Source organism: Dendrobates tinctorius, unplaced genomic scaffold (assembly GCF_039654945.1).
Source record: "Dendrobates tinctorius isolate UK_male_01 unplaced genomic scaffold, ASM3965494v1 ptg000308l, whole genome shotgun sequence".
NCBI lineage: Eukaryota > Metazoa > Chordata > Amphibia > Anura > Dendrobatidae > Dendrobates > Dendrobates tinctorius.
In genome coordinates, this window is record NW_027361975.1 from 3,097,773 (window position 1) to 3,116,131 (window position 18,359).

At 46.1% G+C, this 18,359-nt stretch overlaps 1 protein-coding gene across 1 annotated transcript in view; it reads left to right on the top strand.

Moving 5' to 3' along the window:
* LOC141073593 (membrane-spanning 4-domains subfamily A member 4A-like) overlaps nt 1-18,359 on the top strand; it is a 92,992-nt gene that overhangs the window by 23,483 nt on the left and 51,150 nt on the right. The window contains exons 3-5 of the mRNA XM_073560880.1: nt 2,993-3,112; nt 4,270-4,326; nt 12,107-12,253. Of these exons, the coding sequence (XP_073416981.1) occupies nt 2,993-3,112; nt 4,270-4,326; nt 12,107-12,253 (324 nt within the window). The remainder of the gene's footprint in view (nt 1-2,992; nt 3,113-4,269; nt 4,327-12,106; nt 12,254-18,359) is intronic.

Genomic DNA, 18,359 nt, shown 5'->3' on the forward strand with positions numbered 1-18,359 from the left:
GGCTGCAATGTGGGTCGGGAACCGACCACAGTCTCCTATGTCCAGGGACGGCCATATTTGCTGACTGTATGAGTCCTCCACAGATCTGCAAATCAAGATGGCAGCGCCCAGTGGCTACATTAAAACATTATTACAAACAAACCATAAATCCTGGTTAGTACAACATTTGCTGAAACAACATGTTTTGTTACTTACTCTTTTTTTGCAAATTATATAAAAATGCGGCACCTTCCCTTTAAGGCCCCTTTACATTTAGCGATGCACCAGTGATCCCGACAACGATTCGACCCGGTCAGGATTGCTGGTGCATCGCTAAATGGTCGCTAGTGAGCTGCCAGACAGGCAGATCTCACAGCGATGTAGCAGCGATACAGCTGTCGTTACTTACCTTTCAGATGAGGCGATCCTGACGTCCTCCCGTCCGCGTCCACGCGTCGCTCGTCGGCGTCAGCAGGAAGTGCCCGATGAGAAATGGAGCTGTGCGATCTCGCGCCATCAGCGACAGACAGCGGGGGAGCCGGTCGGAGGTAAGTATCACACATAGCGATATCGCTAGCGATATCGCTGCTGCGTCACCAAATCGGTGATGCTTTAGCGATATTGCTAGCGATATCGCTATGTGTAAAACACCCTTTAGTCTGTCTCAGTAGGCTCCACAATCATTGGGAAGACTGCTGACTTGACAGATGTCCAGAAGGCAGTCATTGACACTCCACAAGGAGGGTAAGACACAAAAAGTCATTGCTAAAGAAGCTGGCTGTTCACATAGTTCTGAATCCAATCATATTAATGGATAGTTGAGTTCAAGGGAAGTGTGGTAGAAAAAGGAGCAGAAGCAACCGGAATAACCACAGCCTTGAAAGGATTAAAAAAAGGCCACTCAAAAATTTGAGGGAGATTCACAAGGAGTGGACTGCTGCCGGAGTCATTGCTTCAGGAGTCACCACATACAGACGTATCCAAGACATGGGCTACAAGTGTCTCATTACTTTTGTCAAACCACTTATGACCAATAGACAATGCCAGAGGAGTCTTACCTGGGCCAAGGAGAAAAAGAACTGGACTGTTGCTCAGTGGTCCAAGGTGGTGTTTTCAGATGAAAGTAAATTTTGCATTTCACTTTCACTTCATTTCACACAATCCAAGCTGCTTGAGGTCTAGTGCGAAGTTTCCACAATCAGTTATGGTTTGGAGAGCCATGTGATCAGCTGGTGTAGGTCCACTGTGTTTTATCAAGACCAAAGTCAGCGCAGCCATCTACCAGGCAATTTTAGAGCACTTCATGCTTCCCTCTGCTGGCAAGCTTTTTGGAGATGGAAAATTCATTCTCCAACAGGACTTGGTACCTGTCCACATTGCCAAAAGTACCAATACCTGGTTAACGAACAACAGCATCACTGTGCTTGATTGGCCAGCAAACTTGCCTGACCTTAACCCCACAGAGAATTTATGGGGTATTGGCAATAGGACAATGAGAGACACCAGACCCAACAATGCAGACAAGCTGAAGGCTGCTATCAAAGCAACCTGGGTTTCGATAACCCCTCAGCAGAGCCACAGGCTGATCACCTCAATGCCATGCCATTTTGATGCAGTAATTGATGCAAAAGGAGCCTCGACTAAGTATTGAGTGCATTTACTGAAAATACATTTCAGTAGGCCAACGTTTCAGATTTTAAAATAATTTTTCAAGCAGGTGTTCTAAAGTATTCTAATTTCCTGAGATAATGACTTTTGGGTTTTCATTGGCTGTAAGCAACAAACATCAACATTAACAGAAATAATCTTTGAAAAAGAGAAAAAGTGAACTGCACCAGAATGGTCATATTCACACTTTGCATTTAATGCCAGATCCTTTAAGTAAACTGAATAACACAGCATATTCAACTGGTATTCGGTGCTCAGCAAAGAAACAACATTACTATAATCAATACAAAAAAGAAGATAAGCTTGCTCCACTCACCACGTTGAGAAGGATATCAAAGTTGTTTTATTTTATCTGTGCAACAAAACAATTTGATGAGGACATGCAGGCTAAGGAGGCATGCAGGAAGTGAAAGGATGGATGACTGCCGTTTCGCGTAAATCGCTTCAACGGGTCCAGGTGAGTGAGGGAGTGAAGTCATTTCCTTTTTCAAGGTTTTGACAGGGACATCACATGTGAAATTCATCAATTGTGAAAACATACAATACATTAATTCACTACCAACTCTAAAATACAGCCACGCATAAATAAATGCGAAATTTCTTTACAAAAATAACAATAAATCTATCCTGTCATTTAAGCCTAATGGATCTTGTGCATTAGTCTAAAGGATCCATCGTGCTTCACATTTCAGCAGAATTTTATTAAGATTTCCACTTTGTGGTGGACATTGCACTGTTTCAAGACCTGCAAATCTTAACAGCTCAGGATTAGCATTGTGTTTTTCATTCATATGCTGTATAAGGTGTAAAGAACCTTTTCCTGATGTGATAGAATGATAGTGTTCCCAAAATCTTGTCGTCAGAGGTCTTATTGTCTTGCCTATGTAAAAAAAGGAACAGGGGCAAAAAATGATATAAACTATGCATTGTGTCCTGCAAGATATGAAATCAGTTACATTATGTATCATGGTCCGTTCTTATTTTTCTTTTTATCTCTATAGGCAAAAGGGCCGTCGTCCATCCTTGCACTCCCCGCATGCCTCCTTAGCCTGCATGTCCTCATCAAAGTTTTTTGTCGCACTGATAAAACAACTTTGATATCCTTCTCAACATGGTGACTGCAGCAAGCCTTTCCTCTTTTTTTCTATTAACAGAAATAAACACTTGAAATAGATCACTCTGTTTGTAATGACTCTATATAATATGAGTTTCACTTTTTGTATTGAAGAATTTAAATAAACTTTTTGATGATATTTAATTTGATTATTCAAATGACTGTGCTAATTTTCCTATAAGGTACAATATGTACATACAGCTCCTCTAACAATCTCCTTTTCTCATTCAGGCTGTACAAATCATGGTGGCTCTAATATATCTATCACTGGGAACGGTCCTATTATTTACCTTAGACAGCTTTGTGTCAATCAGCACATACAGCGGAGTAAGCTACTGGGGAGCTGCATTTGTAAGTAGATTTTCGATTTTTATAATAGTGTCTTAAAAGATAATTAGCTATTGCAGAAAATTGTTTTGTTCTTAGTTATGCTTTAGCTTACCCTTATCGCAATGTTGTTGTTTTTTTATCTAGATCTAAAAAAGCATTCCTTGTATCATGAATTTAGGCGTCCCTGAAGGGATCGGATATTTAAATGTTTTTACTTCCAATTTGCAGATCTCAAAATCAAGAGTGCAAAAACAGCTAAACCTTTTTCAGCGATAATGACTGTGCATATCAGTTTAGCTAACCTTTCAGATATATTTCTGCATTATATGAACTCTAAGCAATATGCCCGGTTTACAGATTATGCTCAGTTTAAAAACTGTAAGCAACATTTTGATTTTTATATGCTGACATCTAGGGAAAATGAACACAAATTGCAAATGCATAGCAACATTTCTATAACTACGTAGACTTCTTACTGACTACGGAGTCAAATATTTATTTCCCTGATACTTGCAAAGTATACAATAAAGGGATAAATGGTTTGTCCGCTCGTTTTATATTTCTTTTATGTTATACCTTTATAAAAGAACTCAATCAAAAAATATTTCCAATCTTAGGCCAGGGTCAGACTTGCGAGAGCAATGCGAGAAACTCGCGCTAGTCTCTTTCATCAATACCCGGCACTGCTACTGGCACTCGGACCGGAGTGTGCGGCTGCATGTATTTCTATGTCCCGAGTGCTGGCGGCAGTGCCGGGTATTGATGTGAGAGACTCACGTGAGATCCTTGCATGGCTTTCCCAAGTGTAACCCTGGCATTAATTTGAGAATTTGGCTCAAGTGGTAGCAGACCTGCGCTGTCATTGCAATACAATGTTGGCCTCTACAGGGGAAATAAAGTATATAGCATCTGGCAACTTCCATGTTGCAATTTTATGGATAAGTTTCTAAATATGGACTCATAGGACCTGATGATCACCAGGTTGGCTGAAATTTAAAAGGCAATAGATATGTCTGTTAAGATGAAAAGTTTAATTACGATCAGCAAAAAAAATGACATTACATATAAATATTAAAATATTGTATATGTAATTTGACCGCATGCAGCGGATGTTCTAAAATGAAAAATGTAATTTATGATACATAATGGCTAGTTATAACAGGTTTTGTTCTCAACAGTATATCATCTCGGGATCCTTGTCAATAGCAGCAGAAAATAGGCAGTCCATTAGTTTGGTAAGTTTTTGCGTTTTTATGCCATTTTTGTATGTTGTTTTCTCATCTTTTTTTGGATTAGAGATTCTATTCTATGAAATAACCAATAGATGCCATAGTTGCATTAATAAGCAGTATGGTATCTTTGTCCAAAAAATTTGTAATGTGTGAGGAGTTTGACCATGGAGCATTAAGACCACCCTTTTAAAGAAGGTATATCCTTGAAGAGAGCTGACTGGCCAGCCAGAGTCATGTTATATTTCTTTATGTTGTTATAACCATCAAGCCCCCCTGGAAACTTCAAATGTTATACACTGCTCAAAACAATAAAGAGAACACTTAAACAACAGAATATAACTCCAAGTAAATCAAACCTCTGTGAAATTAAACTGTCCACTTAGGAAGCAACACTGATTGACAATCAATTTCACATGCTGTTGTGCAAATGGAATAGACAACAGATGGAAATTATTGGCAATTATCAAGACACCCTCAATAAAGGAGTGGTTCTGCAGATGGGGACCATAGAACTTTTGAATGTTGGTTGTGCTTTCACACTTGTGGTAGCATGAGATGAACTCTACAACCGACACAAGTGGCTCAGGCAGAGCAGCTCATCCAGGATGGCACATCAATGCGAGCTGTGGCAAGAAGGTTAGCTGTGTCTGTCAGCATAGTGTCCAGAGGCTGGGGGCACTACCAGGAGACAGGCCAGTACACCAGGAGATGTGGAGGGGGCCGTAGGAGGGCAACAACCCAGCAGCAGGACTGCTACCTCTGCCTTTTTGCAAGGAGGAATAGGAGGAGCACTGCCAGAGCCCTGCAAAATGACCTCCAGCAGGCCACAAATGTGCATGTGTCTGCACAAACGGTTAGAAACCGACTCCATGAGGATTGTCTGAGGGTCCAACGTCCACAGATGGGGGTTGTGCTCACAGCCCAGCACTGTGCAGGATGCTTGGGATTTGCCACAGAACACCAGGATTGGCAAATTCGCCACTGGCGCCTTGTGCTCTTCACAGATGAAAGCAGGTTCACACTGAGCACATGTGACAGACATGACAGAGTCTGGAGATGCCATGGAGAGTGATCTGTTGCCTGCAACATCCTTCAGCATGACCGGTTTGGCAGGGGGTCAGTAATGGTGTGGAGTGGCATATCAATCAGAGGACAGTAAAACTTTCATATTCCTTATCTATGAGCTGTTCCAATATTTATGGCCATAACTGTTTCCCATAATGACAATTCTGCATCATGTCACTTGTCTTATCTATTGTGTTATTTCTCTGCCGTGTGGTGTATAAATATGTAATTCTTCAGATTTTGTATTAGTCTAGCCTGATGAAGAGACCTGAGTAGTCTCGAAAGCTAGCAATTTGTTACCATCTTTTCAGTTAGCCATTAAAAGGTATCAATTAAAAGGTATCAAGAATATGTGATTCTTCAGATTTTGTATTAGTCGAGCCTGATGAAGAGACCTGAGTAGTCTTGAAAGCTTGCAATGTGCTACCATCTTTTCATTTAGCCATTAAAAGGTATCAAGGTGTGAAGTGGGAAAGATATATATCTTTCCCACTTCAATATAGCGCTTCTTCCCTTCTGAGCTTTGCACTGTGCCTCAAATATAGTTTCCTACCACATATTGGATATTGAGAAGGAGAAATTACCTATCAAATTGTGATTTCCTTTTCTCCTATTTCCTCTTTTGAAAACTAAAAATTTGTTGCTAAAACATTGTTTTACTGGTAAAAATGTGATTATTTTTTCTTCAGAGAGCACTAGTATAAAACATTATGACACTGTCAGGACTCTAATGTCAGGACCCTGTCGGCGTCGGTAAACTGCCACGCCAGGCAGGGTGACTTAACCACACTATGGGAGAGCGCGGGGTCCAATACAGTAGTGACGGTTCAAGCAGACGGGACCTGCGGCAATGAAAATAGTAAGGAGTCCCAGGACCTAGATCATGTGACTGCAGGGGGCGGGGCTTAGCGTCCTACTGCTGCAGATGATATAATGTACCTACTGCAGGGAAATTGTAGAAGAGGAGAGGCAAACGCAGGTCAGACAAGCGAGGGTTCGTACACGGAGAGGGCTGTGCGGTACCAGAGGGACAAGCAAAGAATAGTCAAGTCACAGGCAGACGGTCATACACAGAGAGATAGCGCAGTACAAGAGGGACAGGCAGAACTCGTAACAGGGACAGAACCGGGTCAAAACCAAACAAGCAAGCAAGATATCAGGCACAAGGCACACGTACGCACGAGGTCAACTAACTCAGCCGAGGGCAGGAGTGTAACTGACACCGGACCTAGGTCAAGAGAGCATTAAATAGCCGCCCTCTGCCAGAGAGAGGCAGAAACAATTAACCCGTGTCTGACCAGGATGGACCAAAGACAAAGCCCATCCTGGATCGTGACAGTACCCTCCTCTCAATGGGGGGCCACTGGACCCCTAGGTCTCTCAGGATTCTTGGCGTGAAAGGCCCGGACCAACTGATCCGCACGAACCGATCGAGAGGAACCCACGACCGGTCTTCAGGACCGTAGCCTTTCCAATGTATAAGATACTGAAGGGCACGACGGACCAACCTAGAGTCAACAATTCGTTCCACCTCATACTCAGACTGCCCGTCTACCAAAATTGGCGGTGGGGAAGATGATGATCCCTCCCCACAGGACCTCACAGGTTTCAAAAGGGCCCTATGGAAAACATTGGGGATCCGTAGAGATGGCGGGAGACGCAACTGAAAAGCCACCGGGTTAACCACTTCGGTAATTTCATAGGGACCAATAAACTTAGGTCCAAGCTTCGCAGAGGGGACCTTGAGCCTTATATTCTTGGTAGATAACCATACCTTATCCCCAATCTGGAACACCAGCCCCACAGACTGTTTTTTGTCTGCAAAAAACTTATATTTATCCTGGGCCTTCGTAATGTTACTCTGGACCTCCCGCCATACCTCCCCCAACCGCTGGATAGTCTCATCCGCCCCAGGACACCCAGAGTCCAAATGGGAAAACTCTCCGAAATGAGGGTGAAACCCATAGTTGCAGACAAAGGGAGATGTTCCCGTAGACTGGTTAATGTGGTTGTTAAACGCAAACTCGGCCAAAGGTAATGCAGTACACAATCATCCTGTCGGGCTGAGGTCAAGCAATGCAGAATTTGCTCCAGAGACTGATTGGTCCGCTCGGTCTGCCCATTAGTCTCTGGATGGTAAGCGGATGAAAAGGACAGACCAATACCCAACCTCTTACAAAATGCCCTCCAAAATCTGGAAACAAATTGTACTCCTCTATCAGACACCACATTCAAGGGTACCACATGCAACGGCACCACATGCTCAACAAACAATCTGGACAACGTTTCCGCATTAGGTAGAGCTGCCAAAGGTGCAAAATGTGCCTGCTTACTAAACCTGTCCACCACAACCCAAACGACGGTATTACCCTTGGAGGGGGGAAGGTTGGTGATGAAATTCATGGACAAATGAGTCCATGGTCTCTCAGGAATTGGCAGTGGTACTAATTCCCCGGCTGGCTGGTTATGGGGGGTTTCCGTACAGGCACAAACATCACATGCAGATACATATTCCCCAACATCAGAGGCTAAAGAAGACCAACAGAATATTCTAGCAATGGCCTTTCGGGTAGCCGAGATCCCTGGATGTCCACCCAGAACTGAGTCATGGAACTCCCGGAGGACCTTGAGACAGAAGTGAGCTGGTACGAAAAGTTTATCCACCGGCTTAGCCGGAGGTGCAAGAGACTGGGCTTCCCGAATCTCCCGTTCCAACATATTAGAAATACCTGCCAACACCACCCCGGGCTGAAGAATGGAGGATGGAGGTTCGGGGGGGAAACCGGATCTAGACTGCGTGACAAGGCATCAGCTCTGACATTTTTGGATCCTGGCCAAAAAGTGATAGAGAAGTGGAATCGGGAAAAAAAAGTGACCATCTAGCCTATCTAGGAGTCAACCTTTTAGCTGACTCAATGTAAGCTAGGTTCTTGTGGTCTGTAATTACGGTTATAGGATGGACAGCCCCCTCCAAAAAATGCCTCCATTCTTCAAAGGCCAACTTCACGGCCAGAAGTTCTCGATTCCCAACACCATAGTTTCTCTCCGCAGGGGAGAATTTCTTCGAGAAAAAGGCGAAAGGTCTCAAATTAGTCAAAGTGGCAGGTCCCTGGGACAATACCGCCCCCATCCCCACCTCTGAGGCATCCACCTCAACAATAAATGGTTCAGACGGGTCCGGTTGAATAAGAACCGGAGCAGACATGAAACATTTTTTTAAAAACTGAAATGCCGCTATCGCTGCGGCTGACCAATTCTTGATATCGGCCCCCTTTTGAGTCATGTCTGTGAGGGGTTTAACCACCTGTGAGAACCCCCTTGTAAATTTGCAATAACAATTGGCGAATCCTAGGAAACGCTACAGAGCTTTTAAATCACAAGGTTGGACCCAATCGACAATGGCCTGCACCTTATTAGGATCCATGCAATACCCCTCAGCAGACACAATGAACCCCAGAAAAGACAGTTCCTGTACAAAAAATAAACATTTCTCTAGTTTAGCAAAGAGACAGTTCTCCCGAAGCCTTTGGAGGACTGCTCGAATATGACCAATGTGAGCCTGTTTATCAGGATAGTAAATCAGTTTGTCATCCAAATACACCACCATAAAACGTCCAATAAAATCTGAGAACACGTGATTTATGAAATTTTGGAAGACCGCTGGAGCATTGGTCAGACTGAAAGGCATGACCAAATTTTCAAACAACCCTTCAGCAGTGAGAAAAGCAGTTTTCCACTCATCTCCTTCCTGGACTCGGATAAGGTTATATGCTCCCCATAGATCTAATTTCGAAAACCACTTAGCTCCGGACAACTGGTTGTACAAATCAGGAATAAGTGGGAGGGGATACGTATTTCTCACAGTTATCTTATATAACTCTCGAAAATCGAGGCATGGGCGTAAACCACCATCTTTTTTCTTTACGAAAAAGAACCCCGTCGCCATGGGAGAGACAGAAGGACGAATGTGTCCCTTACGAAGACTCTCGGAAATGTATTCCTTCATAGCAGCCCGTTCGGGACCCAAAAGGTTATACAAGCGGGCCTTGGGCAATTTAGCACCTGGAACCAGGTCAATGGCACAAATGGACGGTGTGGTGGTAAAACCTCAGCCTCTTTTTCAGAGAAAACGTCCGTATAGTCTTTTAGGTACTCCGGAATACCTTCCAGACCCACGGACAACACAGACACAGTAGCAAGACATTTTTCAGAACAATAGGGACCCCATTTAACAATGTCCTGAGATTCCCAATTAATCACTGGATTATGAAATTGTAACCAGGGGAACCCCAACACCAGTCCCGCAGGCAGGTTGTCCATAACAAAGCATGAAATATGTTCCTGGTGCAAGGAACTCACTTTAAAGAGAAACTCCTCTGTAAGAATTATGATGTCATTCTTAGCCAGTGGTGTTTTGTCAATGGCAACAACGTGGATAGGAGTCTCCAGCCTAACTGTCCCTAACTTACACCTGGACACCAAGTCAGAGTTAATAAAGTTCAACGACGATCCGCAATCCACAAAAGCAGAAGTGGGTGTGGAGACCCTCCAACAACAAAGTTCCACTTGCAACAACATTTTTGAAAATGGAGAAAAAGGTACCTGAGAGCCTGGGTGACCTCCACGACAATCACCCGGGCTCAGTCACTTGCTGGTCAGTGGACAGGAGGGGCAATCCTTTTTCCAATGTCTGGAATCACCACAGTGAAATCAGCATTTTCCCAAGCGCCACTGTCTCTTTTCTTTCTCCTTGACGTCAATGGTTCCCATCTCCATGGTTTCCAATGTAGGACTGGCTCCCATTCCTTGGGAAAATAACGGGGTTTTAATCTGCATCACTCCCCTGGCCCGTAGCCTGCGATGCATTCGGATGGCTTGTGTCATAGCGTCCTCCAGGGAATCAGGCGGAGGGTGGAGAGCCAAGGCATCCTTCAGACATTCATACAGGCCTCTACGGAACAAACCCCGGAGGGCGACATCATTCCAGCAGACCTCAGCAGCCCAGCGTCTGAACTCTGAGCAAAACCACTCGGCTGAGTGCTTCCCCTGGCACACACAAATCACCCTGTCCTCAGTCATGTGCATCCGATCAGGCTCATCATAAATATGCCCCAGGGCCTCAAAAAATGCATCCACAGTCATACGCTCAGGGGCAGTGGTCAGAAGGGAGAAAGCCCAAGCCTGGGGAGCTCCCCTTAACAAAGACATAATGACCCACACTCTCTGACTTTCATCCCCAGAAGAGTGTGGTCTCAATGAAAAGAAAAGCTTACAGCCCTCCTTGAACACTTTGAATTCCCTTTGATCTCCAGAAAAGGTATCTGGTAACTCAACCGGAGACTCAGGGGAAATTAATGTAACATCCCGAGCTCCCGATGATAAAACCCCCTGCACAGTGTCAGCGATCAACTGCTGAGACTGAGCCAGGGCGAGTTGTTCCCCCAGGAGTCTCTGAGACATCTGAGTCAGGTGCTTTACCTGCTCAGAAAGAACGTGCATAGGATCCATCACACACACAGGAGAAAGGGAGCCGAGAAAAAAAATGGTAGCGGTCAGTAATAATGTCAGGACTCTAATGTCAGGACCCTGTCGGCATTGGCAAACTGCCACACCGAGCAGGGTGACTTACCCACACTATGGGAGAGCGCGGGGTCCAATACAGTAGTGACGATTCAGGCAGACAGGACCTGCGGCACTGAAAATAGTAGGAAGCCCCAGGACCTAGATCAGGGGACTTCAGGGGTGGGGCTTAGCATCCTACTGCTGCAGATGATATAATGTACCTACTGCAGGGAAACTGTAGAAGAGGAGAGGCAAACGCAGGTCAGACAAGCGAGGGTTCGTACATGGAGAGGGCTGTGCGGTACCAGAGGGACGAGCAAAGAATAGTCAAGTCACAGGCAGAGGGTCATACACAGAGAGGTAGCGCAGTAAAAGGGACAGGCAGAACTCGTAACAGGGACAGAATCGGGTCAAAACCAAACAAGCAAGCAAGATATCAGGCACAAGGCACACGTACGCACGAGGTCAACTAACTCAGCCGAGGGCAGGAGTATAGACACCGGACCTAGGTCAAGTGAGCATTAAATAGCCGCCCTCTGAAAGAGAGAGGCAGAAACAATTAACCCCTGTCTGACCAGGACGGGCCAAAGACAAAGCCCATCCTGGATCATGGCAGATACACCAGTGGTGTCAATATGGTAACTGTACACCCAGATGTATTAATTGAAGGGTGTAGTTTGTAAAATGGGTTACTTATGGGTGTTTCTGCTGTGCTGACACGTCAGAGGCTCTGCCAATGTGGCATGGCACTCACAAATCAGACACCGGGGCGATGGTGGGTACTCAACGATGGACCCAGAGAGGGTAAGTAAAACGCACATTGATTTTTTTGCAACAAATTTTACATGTGGACACAACTTTCCTACAATATCCTTTAAGATAAACTTGTTACTAGTTAATCCTGCCATTTATGTTCCCATCACTGTGCCATCTTCTAACTGGGAGCCTCGGTACGGTTGAAAAGGTCACACAAATTCTAACCCAATTATACTGGTCCAAGTTCAACAACATTTACCAATGTTGTCTACTAGATGCATCAGTGAAAGACTTTTTATATTCAGAGCTGAAAATAACACAAGCTGTCACAGTTCTTGTCATAAACCTGCAATTGCAAAGTATGCAATCTTCTAACCATAATTTATGTTTCTTTGGGTAGATTCAAGCATCTTTGGCTATGAACATTATGAGCTCCTTGGTGTCTTCAGCTGGTATTGGTCTGTATTGCACAGACATTCCATATGCTGCTCATAATTACAACCCACCATGTTATGGTTTGTGTGATATATACAGTGACAACGTCTTTGTAAGTATATCCAAAACTTGTTTTCATTTCATAATATATCATTTAATGGAATATTGCATGGCAGGAAGTTTTCATTAGTTGAGATAAATTATATGCCTGGTTACCCTGTGTTGAAGAATGTTTTGGCCTTGACTTTACCTATGCAGTAAAGGAGCAAAATGCAAGGTAAACGGGCACCATCTTAAATATCATAATATATGGGATCTCCTAATGCATACAAGACTATATGGAAACATACAAGGAAAAGTATATGCACCAACCATAGGAATCACCACCAATTCATATAGTGCAAAAAAATAAGTTTATTTAATTTTAGCAGACACTACATACAAACACTTGGTTAAAATTAATTAAAAAGTCTGCACCAAAAGCAGACATAGGACAAGAGACAAGAAAATGGGTCATAATCATATACAGTATAATACTTAGGGTTCCATGTCCCCAGAAAATAGGTGTGCTAAAAAAAAGTGCAAATGCTTTCTGACTAATGTAGTCCCAATTTATAGGAATGTGTATTGCTATACTTCAATTATTACCTGTGTGCATGCTGTTTATATATATACCCTACCCAAGGGATACAAAATACACTAGTAGCATACTACAAAAAACATTATTATATAAATGGTGCTCAGGGCTATATTGCCATACACCGTGGGACACTCAGATTAATACAACCAAAATTGGTTCAAGACAGACAAATAGAGCATATTACCAACAAGGAGGCCATGGAGGCATAGACAAATTCTCTCCTACCCCCAACCGTGATACCAGACACCCCCCAAGTGGGCTCACACAGCTGGGTTACATGGGATCAGGGACCCACGAGTGTCGACAAAAAAGTGTGGCTTTCTCAAGGTCAATGTATTGCTGTAGTGTAGCAACACCTGATATATATATATATATATATATATATTAAAAATAATTGACAAGTCTTACCAGCTTACCAACACTTAATGAGACGGCGTCCTGTCCATGCCACTGTGCAGGCGCAGAGTAATATAAGCAGAAGTGCTTAAGCAATAATTACAAGAATGCGCTGTTAGAATGAGTGTGCATGCGTGGAGATTCTAAACATAACAAGCGCAACTGCGCAACCGCAAGAAAATATCAATGAATGTACTTTTAGTACTAGTCACAAGAGAGCGCTTTTAAAGTAAGGTGCGCATGCGTGGAGGCTTCAATAGCAGAATCTTCTCAAATTCACTGCTCAGATATACAAGGCACCATCAGTGAAAGTGATGCTTGTCTCTAGTCCTATGTCTGCTTTTGGTTCAGACTTTTTAATTGATTTTAACCAAGTGTTTGTATGTAGTGTCTGCTGAAATTAAATAAACTTTAATTTTTGCACTATATGAATTGGTGGTGACCCCTGTGGTTGGTGCATATACTTCTTGTACGATGCAGTAAAGTATGCGCCTTCCAAACAGGTTCCAATGGTTTCTAACAATTGTATCCCTTCTTTCATATTATCATAATTTTTTTATTTTCCGCTGCCACACAAGTCAGCTTTATGAGTATATAGCTATTATTTTATAGCTACCTTGTAAGAAGCACAGCAGGATTAACAAGTGTCTCAACTTCCTTATTGGCTCATTCAGATATCTGTGCAAATCAGTCAGAGCACGAGCTAGCCACGGGTCTCCCGACTCAAGTCTTCAAAAAAACACATGAAGCACTCATGCTCCAGTCTGGAGACCCACGCCCAGTATGGGCATTAGCGGTCTGTGATCAGACTGATTTGCATACACGTCTGAATGAGGTCCTAAAGTGATATTACACAACATAAGTTCAAAATCTGTTGCTATCTGCCTTGCAGTGACCCTGTTACCTCTCTTGACTGATTTAGTGAACACTTCCATCTCCCATAAAATAACAATTTTAAGATGTGTACATTTATTTCAGTGGGATTGAATTCTACTCAATTGTCAGAGAAATCCATATCCTCCAATATGCAGATTTTTTCTAATACAGCAGAATGTTAGGCGTCAGATTCCTGTACAGCAGGAATCCCGAGCCCTGCTCCCGGCAGTCTCCCATTCCTCCCCAGCCACAGAGGAGGTTGCTCAGCAAACTCGTCGGTCCCGAAACTCTGCCCAGACCACCTCAGTGGGTTTGCTTGCTGCTGCCACTCTGGCACAGCTATGGCACAGCAGGCTGCTCAGCAGCGAGATTCTCCAGGGACTACGTCCTCTTGTCGGGCCACTGAGCATGCCCGTGGAGTGATCTCCCATTGGAGATCGAAAGTCACGTGCTCAGGTCCTGCTCCTGTTCGGATTGGCCCATCCGAGAAGCCAGGAAGGTCCCGTACGCTCGCGGCTATAAAAGGTTCTCATGGCCGCTCGGTCATGCGCTAGGATACTCTGTATTTTCAGACTATGAGGAGTGAGTGATGTATGCACGTATGAATGTCTCTGGTGACTGACTCATTATGAAACCCCTACCCTTGGTACGCATATGTTGTGCAGCCTAGCCTGCTAGTGCCCAGGCTTAGGTGTAGGTAGGGCAGAGTTGGAGTCAGTCATTAATCCCCATCAGTGACTCGGCACGCCACAGTGCACGTGCTTCACACTCCGTAGCAAGCGTCTATAGCGGCGTTCGCGGCAGCGACGCCATGCACTCAGAGGGCCTAGAGGAACTCTAACCCCGTGTCTTTGGGGTAGAGTTCTGTGGCCGCTTTCTGTGTGCTTTTTGGCCGGGCTCTGTGAGCTAAACAGGCTCCGGTATTTGCGTTCAGCGGCTGTGCGGCTCTGTGAGTCAACAGAGTTCGCTCCTGTTCACACTGGGTGACGTAACCCACGTGTGACTGTTTTCATGCCGCTCTATTCTTCCGCCATTACCTAGCAGCAGTGTACCACCTCTGCACGGTGGACCCCGGGCTACGAACGCACCTACTATTATTTATAATTTGGTGCGTTCCGCCAGCCCTAACATTATCCTAGCGCCAGGGTCTGGCTAGTAATGGCGGACGAACAACGACTGCACAGGTACATCCAGCAGCTGGAGGGTAGGTTGGCAGCGCTACAGTGTTCCACCTCAGCTGCGGATGTTACTTCGGTCACTGTTCAAGCAGCTACAGAGGCTGTCGCCCGTGTTTCTACGGCCAGCCCTGCCCCGACCTTGTCTCGCCTCCCGCTGCCCGAGAAGTTCTCGGGTGATAGTGCTTCATGCAGGGGTTTTTGTGAGTCAGTGCTCCATTCACCTGGAGTTGCTGGCCACATGATTTCCCTCTGAGCGGGCCAAGGTGGGATTTATCATCTCCCTCCTGTCGGGCAGGGCCTTGGAGTGGGCCACCCCGCTGTGGGAGCGTGGGGATCCCCTGGTACAGAGTACCACCCATTTTCTGCTCACTCTGAAGCAGGTGTTCCTGGGACCTCGGGTCACGCACGACACTGCACTTCAGTTGCTGGCCCTAACCCAGGGTCCGTCTCTGGTCAGCCAGTATTCCATCCTCTTCAGAACTCTGGCCTTCAAGCTGGAGTGGCCAGATAAGGTTCTCATACCTATATTCTGGAGAGGCCTGGCTGATCATGTCAAAGAAGCCCTGGCTACCAGGGAGGTACCCACCACTTTGGAGGAGCTCATTACGGTCTCCACCCGAATTAACATTCGCTTCACTGAGCGAGGGTTGGAGCGCTCCAAGTCCAGCCAACGATATAGGTTGGTGCCAAATTTTGCTAGACCGCTGGAATCTCCCGGTCAGCCGCCCGAGCCTCCAGATGCCATGGAGGTGTCCCGCACGGGGTCCAAGTCCCGGCCTGCACGGGTATCTCCAGTCTGTTTCCGTTGTCTGCAGACTGGGCACGTTGCTAACCAGTGCCCACAGCGGTCGGGAAACGCCAACGTCTAGTGGTTATCGGAGGGGGCCAACTAGACACAGCGACTTTCTCCTCCAAGCTCCTGTTTAAAGGGGCGTTAGAGTTCAATTCTTCCACTCTGATTGTGGAGGTTTGCATGGACTCTGGGGCGGAGGGCAATTTCATGTCGTCTGCCTTCGCCCAACAACACGCAATCCCCCTGGTCCTGCTACCTTAACCAGTCACTATCAGAGTGGTGAATGGTGCGATACTCCTGTCCCAAATCACCCACCAGATGGCTCCACTGAGACTTTCACTGTCTCCTTCTCATCAGGAGATGCTGTCTCTTCTTGTTATGCCCGAAGGTATCGACCAGGTCCTCCTAGGAGTGCCCTGGTTATGAGCTCACTCTCCTCACATAGAGTGGTCCTCGGGAAAAATCCTCGGTTGGAGCAAGTCCTGCGGGGGTACGTGTCTGAGGGACTGCGTACAGGTCGCTACCTCTGAGGTTCCTGCAGATCTCTCCTCGCTTCCCAAGCCGTACCAGCAGTATGCAGACGTTTTCTCCAAGAAGGCGGCGGAGACCCTTCCGCCGCACCGCCCTTACGACTGTCCTATTGACCTCTTGGCCGGTGCTGAGCCTCCCCGGGGTCGAGTCTACCCCCTATCTCTCCCAGAGACAGAAGCCATGTCTCAGTATATCAGGTAGAATCTGGCAAGAGGATTCATTAGAAAGTCGGTGTCTCCAGCGGGAGCGGGATTCTTCTTTGTCCAAAAGAAGAATGGAGAATTACGTCTGTGCATTGATTACAGGGGTCTTAACGCCATAACCGTTAAGAACAAGTATCCTCTACCCCTGATATCGGGACTGTTCGATAAGCTACTGGGAGCGAGAGTGTTTACTAAGCTTGATCTGCGAGGAGCCTATAACCTGATTCGCATCCATGAGGAGGACGAATGGAAGACGGCATTTCACACCAGAGATGGGCATTATGAATACCTGGTGATGCCCTTCAGGCTATGTAATGCGCCAGCCGTCTTCCAAGACTTTGTGAACGATATCTTCCGGGATATGCTTACCACCTCGGTAGTAGTCTATCTGGACGATATTCTCATTTACTCTCCAGATATTGACTCCCACTGGAGAGATGTTCGCAAAGTTTTCGATCACCTGCGGGCAAACTCCCTTTACACCAAGTTGGAGAAATGTGTGTTTGAGCAGGAGTCCTTGCCTTTCCGGGGCTACATCATCTCTGCCCAGGGTTTGGCCATGGATCCTGCCAAACTACAGGCGGTGATGGATTGGCAAGAACCCCATTCTCTCAAAGCGGTGCAGCGCTTTATGGGGTTCATAAATTACTACTGCCAATTCATTCCCCATTTCTCAACTTTGGTAGCGCCCTTGGTAGCCCTCACCAAGAAGGGTGCAAACCCCAAACTGTGGTCAGGAACTGTCTCCAAGGCCTTTGCTTCTATTAAATCCCACTTCGCTAGCGCTCCCATTCTACATCGCCCCGATGTAGATAAGCCCTTCATTCTGGAGGTGGATGCCTCTATCGGTGCTGGAGCGGTCCTGTTCCAGAAGGACTCGCAAGGTCGGAAGCACCCATGCTTCTTCTTCTCTAAGACCTTCACACCAGCGGAGCGGAATTATTCCATCGGGGACAGGGAGTTGCTAGCAATGAAGCTGGCCTTCTCAGAGTGGAGACACCTCCTGGAGGGGGCTCGCTACCCTTTCCAGGTGTTCACCGACCACAAAAATTTGGTCTATCTACAGACAGCCCAGCAGCTGAATTCTCGCCAGGCCAGATGGTCCTTGTTCTTCTCCCGATTCCATTTCACCCTGCATTTTCTCTCTGGGGAGAAGAACGTCCGGGCCGACGCTCTTTCTTGCTCCGTGGTGTCATCGGAGGAGGAGCCTTGGTTGATAGCCCCATCGGAGAGCCTGAGGACCGTGAATCCGGTTGCTCTCGAGTCGGTACCTCCAGGCAAGACTTTTGTCCCTGCCCATCTGCGACCGGAGGTCCTCTCTTGGGCTCATTCGTCCAGGGTGGGGGGACATTTTGGGACCAAACGGACCTCTGATCTCCTGGCAAGGACGTACTGGTGGCCGCATATGGCCCGTGACGGCAGGGACTATATTCAGGCGTGCGTCTCTTGCGCCCAGAATCGGTCCTCTCGGCAGCGGCCCGCTGGGTTACTCTATCCCCTGCCGGTAGTGGACAGGCCCTGGGAGATGGTCGGTATGGACTTTGTGGTGGGTCTGCCCAAGTCCAGTGGCAGCACCATCATTTGGGTAGTCACCGATCATT